This window comes from Budorcas taxicolor, chromosome 12, assembly GCF_023091745.1.
Source record: "Budorcas taxicolor isolate Tak-1 chromosome 12, Takin1.1, whole genome shotgun sequence".
Classification (NCBI taxonomy): domain Eukaryota; kingdom Metazoa; phylum Chordata; class Mammalia; order Artiodactyla; family Bovidae; genus Budorcas; species Budorcas taxicolor.
Window position 1 is genome coordinate 28,742,322 of NC_068921.1, and position 12,097 is coordinate 28,754,418.

At 39.0% G+C, this 12,097-nt stretch overlaps 1 protein-coding gene across 1 annotated transcript in view; it reads left to right on the forward strand.

Moving 5' to 3' along the window:
• ZAR1L (zygote arrest 1 like) overlaps nucleotides 1-12,097 on the forward strand; it is a 58,486-nt gene that overhangs the window by 10,510 nt on the left and 35,879 nt on the right. Inside the window, exon 4 of the mRNA XM_052649909.1 lies at nucleotides 10,904-10,917. Within this exon, the coding sequence (XP_052505869.1) occupies nucleotides 10,904-10,917 (14 nt within the window). The remainder of the gene's footprint in view (nucleotides 1-10,903; nucleotides 10,918-12,097) is intronic.

The window sequence follows — 12,097 nt, forward strand, 5'->3', positions numbered from 1 at the left end:
AGCAAAATGATGGCTTTGAAAAGAGTGGGTGACCATGGAGATGGAGAGAAATCCATCAATTCTAGATAATGTTTGAAAGTGGAATGCACAGGATTAGAAGTGGGAGATGGTGAAATGATAACTTTATATTTGAGTTCTTGGTTGAATGGAACTGAGAGGTATGACAGGAACATACTCTGGAGTCAAATTACCTAGCTTCAAATCATTGGTGTGATACTTAGGAGATGTATAGTTGTGGGTAAGATACTTTCTCTTTTTCAATTACTCCTCTGTAAAATGGGCACAATAGTGAAGTGCAGTCACTCAGTCGTGTCCGACTATTTGTGACCCTGTGGGCTGTAGCCTACCAAGCTCCTCTGTCCCTGGGATTCTCCAGGCAAGAATACTGGAGTGGGTTGCCATTAGTAACTATCTCTTGTGGATGGTGATGGGAGGATTAAAGCAGCTGATATATGTTAAGCACTTAGGTTATTACCTGTAACATGTACTCAGTAAACTTAGCAATCCTTTTTTGGTGGGACTATGTAGTGAGAAGGGAAAAGGCTTTTGTTTTAATAGTAACTTTGAAATATTTGAGACTCCATCCAAATGGAGTTGTCATGTAGGCTATTGCTTATATGAATCTGGAATTTAGGAGAGGAGGTTGGAGCCAGAGAGAGATTTGGAGATTAAAAAATATATAGTACTTAAAGCTGTAGGCCTGGATAGAGAGTACACACAGATGCAGTACTTGGAACAGTGATTCTAAAACTTTAATGTAGCACGAGCTACCTGGTGATCTTGTTTTTTTGTTTGTTTTGTTTAATAAAATCAGTCATTTAATTTGATTTCAACCATTATTAAACATTCTTTATGCTGTGATCCCTATCGTAAGTTGACTTGTTTTTACCTTAACTTATCTTTTCCCTCCTCTGTGTTAGATTTTTAAAAATTATTATATTTATTGGCTGTCCTAGGTCTTCATTGCTATGAGGGCTTTTCTCTATTGTGGTGAGTGGGGGCTACTCTCTAGTTGTGGTACATGGACTTCTTGTTGCGGTGGCTTCTCTTGTTGCAGAGCACAGGCTCTAGGGTGCACAGGCCTTCAGTGGTTGCTGCACTTGGGCTCAGTAGTTGTGGCTCCCGGGCTCTAGAACACAACCTCAATAGTTGTGGCACACGGGTTTAGTTGTTTACTCCGAGGCCTGTGGGATCTTACCAGATCAGGGATTGAACCATGTCTCCATCATTGGTAGGTGGATTCTTTCCCCCTAAGCCACCCGGGAAGCCCTGCTCTATACTAGATTTTAATTTAAAACATTTATGGTCATTATTATGGCTCTGCTGGGACCACTGACCTATGATGTGTTTTTCCCAAACTGATTTTCAGCTTGGATCCAAAGTGCCTTGTTTTTTAATTTATTTTTATTGTTTATTTTTTGTAATTTTATTTTATATTGGAGTATAGTCAATTTACAGTATTGTATTCATTTCAGAGATATAGCACAGTGATTCAGTTATACTTGTACATGTTTCTATTCTGTTTTAGATTCTTTTCTCTTTTAGGATATTACAGAATATTGAGTAGAATTCCCTGTGCTATACAGTAGGTCCTTGTTGATTATCGATTTTATGTATAGTAGTGTATATATGTTGATCCTATCAGTCCCAATTCAGTTGTTCAATCATGTCTGACTCTTTGCAACCCCCATGGACTGCAGCACGCTAGGCTTCCCTGTCCATTTGCAAACTGCCTGAGGTTGCTCAAATTCATGTCCACTGAGTTGGTGATGCCATCCAACCATCTCATCCTCTGTCGTACCCTTCTTCTCCTGCCTTCAGTCTTTCCCAGCATCAGGGTCTTTTCCAGTGAGTCAGTTCTTCTCATCAGGTGGCCAAAGCGTTAGCGCTTCAGCTTCAGCATCAGTCCTTCCAATGAATATTCAGGACTGATTTCCTTTAGGATGGACTGGTTGGATCTCCTTGCAGTCCAAGGGACTCTCAAGAGTCTTCTCCAACACCACAGTTCAAAAGCATCAGTTCTTTAGTGCTCAGCTTTCTTTATAGTCCAACTCTCACATCCATACATGACTACTGGAAAAATCATAGCTTTGACTGTACAGATCTTTGTTGGCAAAGTGACATCTCTGCCTTTTAATATGCTGTCTAGTTCATCATAGCTTTTATTCCAAGAGCAAGCATCTTTTAATTCACGGCTGCAGTCACCATCTGCAGAGATATGGCTGCTGCTGCTGCTAAGTCGCTTCAGTCCTGTCCGACTCTGTGCGACCCCATAGACAGCAGCCCACCAGGCTCCCCCGTCCCTGGGATTCTTCAGGCAAGAACACTGGAATGGGTTGCCATTTCCTTCTCCAGTGCATAAAAGTGAAAAGTGAAAGTGAAGTCACTCAGTCATGTCCGACTCTCAGCAACCCCATTGACTGCAGCCTACCAGGCTCCTCTGTCCGTAGGATTTTCCAGGCAAGAGTACTGGAGTGGGGTGCCATTGCTTTCTCTGCAGTGATTATGGAGCCCAACAAAATAAAGTCTGTCACTGTTTCCATTGTTTCCCCATCTATCTGCCATGAAGTGACTGTCAAGTTAAATTGTCAAGCTTTCTTTGCTGTATTCCCCAGTTGACACTCTGCTCATACTCAGTTTTCCAGATTGAGCATTCGCTAGCTCTGCTTTTAATTGGTTGATAGCACTTTTGGTTTCCCTTCTTCACCAAGTCAGTCTTTTCTTTAGAATACTTTGGTTATAACTGTATGTATGGAAGTGTGTGTATATGTCCCATTATTTCTGTAATTACCTCCTTCATCTGCTTGATCTCCTCCCACTAGAACATAGGCACAAGTCACCCCTAACAAGAAATCAGCACAAACCACTCAACCAATCTTTCCCTCCAAGGGCAAAAACCAAATGGAAGAAAGAAACAACCCTAAAGTGTGGGAAAAGAAGACCTCAAGTGGAGTATGTTAGGAAAAAATGATGAAAACACAGAGAAATACAGCACAAATGAAAGAAAAAGGTAGAAACTCACAAGACCGAATAAACAAAGATGAAATAAGCAATCTCCCTGAAAGAGAATTCAGAATAATGGTAATAAAGATGCTTCAAAGACTTGAGAATACAATAGAGAAAATGCAAGAAACATTTAACACAGTTAATAGAATCACCAAGGACATAGAAGAAATAAAGAATAAGCAAACACAGATGAATAACACAGTTACTGAAATTAAAAAATACTGTAGAAGGAATCAATAGCAGAATAACTGAGGCAGAGGAATGGATAAGTGAGCTGGAGGATAGAATGGTGCAAATAACTCCTGAAGGGCAGAACAAAGGAAAAAGAATGAAAAGAATTGAGGCTAGCCTCAGAGACCTTTGGAACAATATTAAATGCATCAACATTCAAGTTATAGGGATCCCAGAGAAAGGAAAAACAAAGTCACTGAGAAAATTTTTGAAGAAAATATGGTTGAAAACTTCCCCTACATGGGAAAGGAAATAGTCAATCAAGTCCAAGAAGCACAGAGTCCCTTATAGGATAAACACAAGGAGAAATACATCAAGGCACATATTCATCAAGCCAACAGAGATTAAGCACAAAAAGGAATATTAAAAGAAGCAAGGGAAAAGCAACAAGAAACATACAAGGGAAAGCCCATACAGTTTAACAGTGGATCTTTCAGCAGAAACTCTGCAGGCCAGAAGGGCATGGCAGGATATATTTAAAGTTGGACATATTTTTTTCTAACATACTCCACTTGAGGTCTTCTTTTCCCACACTTGAGGGCTGTTTCTTTCTTCCATTTGGTTTTTGCCCTTGGAGGGAAAGAGAAAAATCTACAACCAAGATTACCATACCTGGCAAAGATCTCAATCAGAATTGATGGAGAAATCAAAGTTTTACAGACAAGCAGAAGTTAAGAGAATTTAGCACCACCAAACCAGCCTTGCAACAAATACTAAAGGGACTTATATAGCCAGTAAACACAAGAGAAAGGAAAGACCTACAAATACAAACCCAAAACAATCAAGAAAATGCCAATAGAAACGTGTATCAATAATTACCTTAAATGTAAATGAATTAAATGCACCGACCAAAAGATAAAGGATCACTGAACGAATTCAAAAACAAGACTCATATATATGCTGCTACAAGAGACCCGCTTTAGACCTAGAGATACATATAGACTGAAAGGAAAAGGATGGAAGAAGATATTCCTTGCAAATGGAAACTAAAAGAAAGCCAAAGTGGCAATCCTTATTTCAGACAAAATAGACTTTAAAGAATATTATAAGAGACCAAGAGGGACACTACATAATGATTAAGGGATCAATCGAAGAAGACGATGTAACGATTGTAAATATTTATTCACCCAACATTGGAGCACCTCAGTACATAAGGCAAACACAGACAGGCATAAGAGGGGAAATTGACAGAAACACAATAATAGTAAGGGACTTTAACACCCCATTTATACCAATGGACAGATTATCAAAACAGAGAATCAGTAAGGAAACAGAAACCCAGAATGAAACATTAGACCAAATGGACCTAATTGATATCTTCAGAACTTTCCATCCAAATGCAGAAAATACATTTTCTTCTAAAGTGCACATGGAACACTTTTCAGGATAGACCACATCTTGGGCCACAAACCAAGCCTCAGTATATTTAAGAAAACTGAAATCATATCAAGTATCTTCTCTGACCACAATGCTATGAAACTAGATATCAACTACAGGAAAAAAACTGCAAAAAAGCCCTGAAACTCATGGAGATTAAATAGTACATTACTAAATAACAAAGAGGTTACTAAAGAATAAGAAAGGAAATCAAAAGATGCCTAGAAACAAATGAAAATGAAAACAACCCAAAACCTATGGGATTCAGTGAAAGCGGTTCTAAGAGGGAAGTTTATAGCAATACAATCATACCTCAAGAAGCAAGAAAAGCACTGAACAGACAACCTAACTCTATATCTAAAGCAGCTGGAAAAAGAAGAACAAAAAACCCCCCAAAGTCAGCAGGAGGAAAGAAATCATAAAGATAAGAGCAGAAATAATGAAAAGGAAATGAAAGAAAACAATAGCAAAGATTAATAAAACTAAAACTTTGAGAAGAAGATAAACAAAATTGACAAACCACTAGCCAGACTCATCCAGAAAAGGAGAAAGATCAAATCAGCAAAATTAGAAATGAAAAAGAAGTTGCAACAGACAACACAGAAATACAAAGGATCATAAGAGAATATTATGAGCAACTATATGCTAATAAAATGGACAACCTAGTGGAAATAGATTCTTAGAAAAGTTCAATCTCCCAAGACTGAACCAGGAAGAAATAGAAATTATGAACAACACAATTACAAACATTAAAATTGAAACTATGATCAAAAATCTCCCCAAAAACAAAAGCCCAGGGTCAGATGGCTTCACAGGAATTCTGTCAAACATTTAGAAAGGAGCTAATGCCTATTTTTCTGAAACTATTCCAAGAAGTTGCAGAGAAAGGAACACTTCCAAACTCATTCTATGAGGCCACAATCACCCTGATACCAAAACCAGGCAAAGACAACACAAAAAATAAAATTACATGCCAGTATCACTGATGAACATAGATGCAAAAATCCTCAACAAAATTCTAGCAAACAGAATTCAACAACACATTAAAAAGGTCATACACAATGATCAAGTTGGGTTTATTCCAGGGATGCAAGGATTCTTTAATATATGCAAGTCAGAAATAGAATAAAGACCAATGGAACAAAATAGAGAACCAAGAGAGAAAACCACGCACTTATGGGTACTGTTTTTGACAAAGGAGGCAAGAATATAAAATGGGGCAAAGATAGACTCTTTGATAAGAGGTGTTGGGAAAACTGGACAGCTACATGCAAAAGAATGAAATTAGAACACTTTCTAACACCGTACACAGACATAAACTCAAAATGGATTAAAGACCTGAATATAAGACCAGAAACTATAAAACTCTTAGAGGAAAGCATAGGCAGAACACTTGAACTTAGCTTTTGCACAGCAAAAGAAACTGCAAACACAGTGAAAAGACAACCCTCAGAGTGGGAGAAAATAATAACAGATGAAACTCACAATTTCCAAAATATACAAGCAGCTCATACAACTCAATACCAGAAAAAAGCCCAAGCAAAAAGTGGGGAAATGACCTAAAAAGGCATTTCTCCAGACATACAGATGGCTAAAAAGCACATGAGAAGATGCTTAACATCACTCATTATTACAGAAATGCAAATCAAATCTATAATGAGATACCATCTCACATCAGTGAGAATGGCCATTATCAAAAAGTACAAACAATAAATGCTGGAGAGGATGTGGAGAAAACAGAACCCTCTTGCATTGCTGGTGGGAATGTAAACTGATACAGCCACTGTGGAAGATGGTATGGAGGTTCCTTAAAAAGTTAGGAATAAAACCACCATCAGTTCAGTTCAGTTCAGTTCAGCTGCTCAGTCGTGTCCAACTCTGCGACCCTATGAATCGCAGCACACCAGGCCTCCCTGTCCATCACCATCTCCTGGAGTTTACTCAGACACGTTCATCGAGTCTGTGATGCCATCCAGCCATCTCATCCTCTGTCTTCCCCTTCTCCTCCTGCCCCCAATCCCTCCCAGCATCAGAGTCTTTTATGACCCAGCAATCCCACTCCTAGGCATATACCCGGAGAAAACCAAAATTGAAACAGACACATGTACCCCAATTTCCACTGCAGCACTATTTACAATAGTTAGAACATGGAAGCAACCTAGATGTCCATTGACAGATGAATGGATAAAGAAGCTGTGATATGTATATACAATGGAATACTACTTAGCAGTCAAAGGGAATGCATTTGAGTCCCAATGAGGTGGAGAGCCTAGAGCCTATTATACAGAGTGAAGTAAGTCAGAAAGAGAAATATAAATATCATATACTTACGCTCGCATATGGAATCTAAAAAGATGGTAATGATGAATTTTCAGATCAACAATGGAGAAACGGACATAGAGAACAGACCTATGAACACAGGGGGATGGGAGAAGGGAGAGGGTGAGATGTATGGAGAAAGTAACATGGAAATGTACAACACCATATGTGAAATAGATAGCCAATAGGGATTTGCTAAATGACTCAGGAAACTCAAACAGGGGCTCTGTGACAATCCAGAAGGGTGGAATGGGGAGGGAGTTGTGAGGGATGTTAAGAACAGAGGGGACATGGGTGAACCTATGGCTGATTCTTGTTGATGTATGACAGAAAACCACAAAATTCTAGGAGCGGTCCCAAGATGGCAGAGGAATAGCACTCACTGACATAAATCACAGCAAGATCCTCTATGACCCACCTCCCAGAGTAATGGAAATAAAAGCAAAAATAAACAAATGGGACCTAATTAAACTTAAAAGCTTTTGTACAACAAAGGAAACTATACTCAAGGTGAAAAGACAGCCTTCAGAATGGGAGAAAATAATAGCAAATGAAATAACTGACAAAGAATTAATTTCCAAAATATGCAAGCAGCTCAATACCAGAAAAATAAACGACCCAATCAAAAAATGGGCAAAACACCTAAGTAGACAGTTCTCCAAAGAAGTCATATAGATGGCTAGCAAACACATGAAAAGATGCTCAGCATCACTCATTATCAGAGAAATGCAAATCAAAACCACAATGAGGTAGCATCTCACAGAGGTCAGAATCGAAAAGTTGCCATCAAAAAGTTTACAAATAATAAATGGTGGAGAGGGTGTGGAGAAAGGGAAACCTCTTACACCATTGGTGGAAAAGCAAACTAGTGCAGCCACTATGGAGAACAGTGTGGATATTCCTTAAAAAACTGGAAATAGAACTGCCATACGACCCAGCAATCCCACTGCTGGACATACACACCGAGGAAACCAGAATTTAAAGAAACATCTGTACCCCAATGTTCACTGCAGAACTGTTTACAATAGCTAGGACATGGAAGCAACCTAATGTCCATAGGCAGATGAATGGATAAGAAAGCTGTGGTACATATACACAATGGAATATTACTCAGCTATTAAAAAGAACACATTTAAATCAGTTCTAATGAGGTGGTTGAAACTAGAGCCTATAATACATAGTGAAGTAAGTCAGGAAAACACCAATACAATATATTAACGCATATATATATATATATATATATATATATATATATACACACACACATATATGGAATTTAGAAAGATGGTAATGATGAACCTATGTGCAAGACAGCAAAAGAGACACAGATATAAAGAACAGACTTTTGGACTCTGTGGGAGAAGTCGAGGGTGGGATGATTTGAGAGAATACAATACATTGAAACATGTATATTACCATATGTGAAATAGATGACCAGTCCCAGTTCCATGCATGAAACAGGACACCCAAAGCCAGTGTACCGGGATGACCCAGAGGGATGGGATGAGGAGGGAGGTGGGAGGGGGTTTTGGGATAGGGAGGTACACATGTACATGCATGGCTGATTCATGTCAATGTATGGCAAAACCCACCATAATAATGTAAAGTAGCCTCCAATTAAATTAAAAAATGATAAGCTGGACTTCATTAAAATTAAAAACTTCTGTGACAATATCAAGAGAATGGGAAGGCAAGCCACAGACTTGGAAAAATATTTCAAAAGATGATAACATCTGATAATTATTATCCAAAATATACAAAGAACTCTTAAAACTCAGCAACATGAAAACAGTCTGATTAAAAAGTAGGCAAAAGACCTGAGCATAGACCTCACCAGATAAGATATATGGATGGCATGTAAGCTATGAAAAGATGTTGAACATCACACATCATTTACAGTCAGAAACCTGTGAATTAAAACAAAAAGATTCCACTATACACCTATGAGAGGCTTCCCTGGTGGCTCAGTGGTAAAGAATCTTCCTGCCAATGCAAGAGACATGGGTTTAATCTCTGGGTTGGGAAGATCCCTTGGAGAAGGAAATGGCAACCCTTTCCAGTATTCTTGCCTAAGAAATCCCATGGACAGAGGATCCTGGCAGGTTATAGTCCATGGGGTCACAAACAAGTGAGACATGACTTAGTGACTAAACACACACGAGAATAGCCAAGATCCAGAACACTGACACCACCAAATGCCCTAAGGATGTAGAGCAAAAGGATTTTCATTCACTGCTCCTAGGAATGGCAAAATTGTGCAGCCACATTGGAAGACAGTTTGACAGCTTCTTACAGAACTAAACATACTCTTACTATATGATACAGCAGTTGCACTCCTTGGTATTTACCCAAATGAACTGAAAGCTTACATTCACATGAAAACCTATACACGTATGTTTATAGTAACTTTATTCATAATTAACAAAATTTGGAAGCCACCAAATTGTCTTTTGGTATATGGATAGATAAATGAACTATGATAGTGAGACAATAAAATACTATTCAGCACTAAAAAGATATGAGCTATTAAACCATGAGAAGACATGAAGGAACATTGACATACCTTATGATTCCAAGTATATGATGTTCTGTAAAGGCAAAACTATGGAGATACTAAAAAAAAAAATCATTGGTATCCAGGGGCTTAGGAGGGAGGGAAGGATGAATCAGCACAGCACAAAGGATAGTTCAGTTCAGGCACTCAGTCGTGTCCGACTCTTTGTGACCTCATGAATTGCAGCGTGCCAGGCCTCCCTGTCCATCACCATCTCCCAGAGTTCACTCAGACTCACATCCATCGAGTCGGTGATGCCATCCAGCCATCTCATCCTCTGTCATCCCCTTTTCCTCCTGCCCCCAATCGCTCCAAGCATCAGAGTCTTTTCTAATGAGTCAACTCTTCACATGAAGTGGCCAAAGTACTGGAGTTTCAGCTTTAGCATCATTCCTTCCAAAGAACACCCAGGACTGATCTCCTTCAGAATGGACTGGTTGGATCTGCTTGCAGTCCAAGGGACTCTCAAGAGTCTTCTCCAACACCACACTTCAAAAGCATCAATTCTTCGGCACTCAGCTTTCTTCACAGTCCAACTCTCACATCCATACATGACTGCTGGAAAAACCATAGCCTTGACTCAGCAGACCTTTGTTGGCAAAGTAATATCTCTGGTTTTTAATATGCTATCTAGGTTGGTCATAACTTTTCTTCCAAGGAGTAAGCGTCTTGTAATTTCATGGCTGCAATTTAGGGCAGTAAAATTATTCTGTACATCACTGTGATGGCAAATGCATGTTATAATACTTTTGTCAAAACCCGTAAAACACCAAGAGTGAACCTGAGTATAAACGATGGACTTTGGGTGCTAAAATATGTCATCATAAGTTCATTGATTGTAACAAATGCACTCTGATGGGGGATGTCAATATTGGGCAGATTGTAAGGTGTTGGGGGAAGGGGCTATATGGGAATTCTCTGTACTTCTGGCTCATTTTTACTGTGAACATAAAACTATTCTAAAAAATAAATTTTATTAACAACAATAAAAATTCAAATAAAAGAAAAACAAAATTCTGTAAAGCCATTATCCTAAAAAAAAAAAAAAAAGCATAGCAACTATGATAAAAAGTAAAAAAAAAAAAAAAGACGGGTGTGGGGTGTGGAAACAACTTATAGTTACCAAAGAGGAAAGGTTGGGGGAGGGGAGGGATAAATTAAGAGTTTAGGATTGACACTGATTCATTATATTATTTGCAGCCAAAGATGGAGAAGCTCTATACAGTCAGTAAAAACAAGACTGGGAGCTGGCTGTGGCTCACATCATGAACTCTTTATTTTGAAATTCAGATTTAAATTGAAGAAAGTAGGGAAAACCACTAGACCATTCAGGTATGACCTAAATCAAATCCCTTATGATGATATAGTTGAAGTGACAAATAGATTCAAGGGATTAGATCTGATAGGTGCCTGAAGAACTATGGATGGAGGTTTGTGACATTGTACAGGGGCCAGCGATCCAGACCAGCCCCAAGAAAATGCAAAAAGGCAAAATGGTTGTCTGAGGAGGCCTGACAAATAGCTGAGAATAGAAGAGACACTAAAGGCAAAGGAGAAAAGGAAACATACACCCATCTGAAAGCAGAGTTCCAAAGAATAGCAAGGAGAGATAAGAAATCCTTCCTCAGTGATCAGTGCAAAGAAATAGAGGAAAAGAACAGAATGGGAAAGACTAGAGATCTCTTCAAGAAAATTAGAGATACCAAGGGAATGTTTCATGCAATGACTGGCACAGTAAAGGACAGAAATGGTATGGACTGAACAGAAGCAGAAGATATGAAAAAGATGTGTCGAGAACACACAAAAGAACTGTACAAAAAAGGTCTTCATGACCAAGATAACCATGGTGATGTGATCACTCACCTAGAGCCAGACATCCTGGAATGTGAAGTCAAATAGGCCTTAGGACCTATCACTACCAACAAAGGTAGTGGAGGTGATGGAATTCCAGTTAAGCTATTTGAAATCCTAAAAGATGATGCTGTGGAAGTGTTGCATTCAGTATGCCAGCAAATTTGGAAAACTCACCAGTGGCCACAGGATTGAAAAAGGTCAGTTTTCATTCCAATCCCAAAGAAAGGCAATGCCTAAGACAGTTCAAACTGTCACACAATTGCACTCTTCTCACACTCTAGCAAAGTAATGCTCAAAATTCTCCAAGCAAGGCTTCAACAGTATGTGAACCGAGAGCTTCCAGACGTTCAAGCTGGATTTAGAAAAGGCAGAGGAACCAGAAATCAAATTGCCAACATCCATTGGGTCATTGAAAAAGCAAGAGAGTTCGAGAAAAACATCTGCTTTATTGACCACTTCAAAGCCTTTGACTGTGTGGATCACAACAAACTGTGGAAAATTCTGAAAGAGATGGGAATACCAGACCACCTGACCTGCCTCCTGAGAAATCTGTATGCAGGTCAAGAAGCAGCAGTTAGAACCGAACATGGCACAACAGAATGGTTCCACATTGGGAAAGGATTATGTCAAGGCTGTATATTCTCACCCTGCTCATTTAACTTCTATGCAGTGTACATCCAGTTAGATGCCAGGCTGGATGCAACACAAGCGGAATCAAGATTGCTGAAAGAAGTATCAATAACTTCAGATACGCAG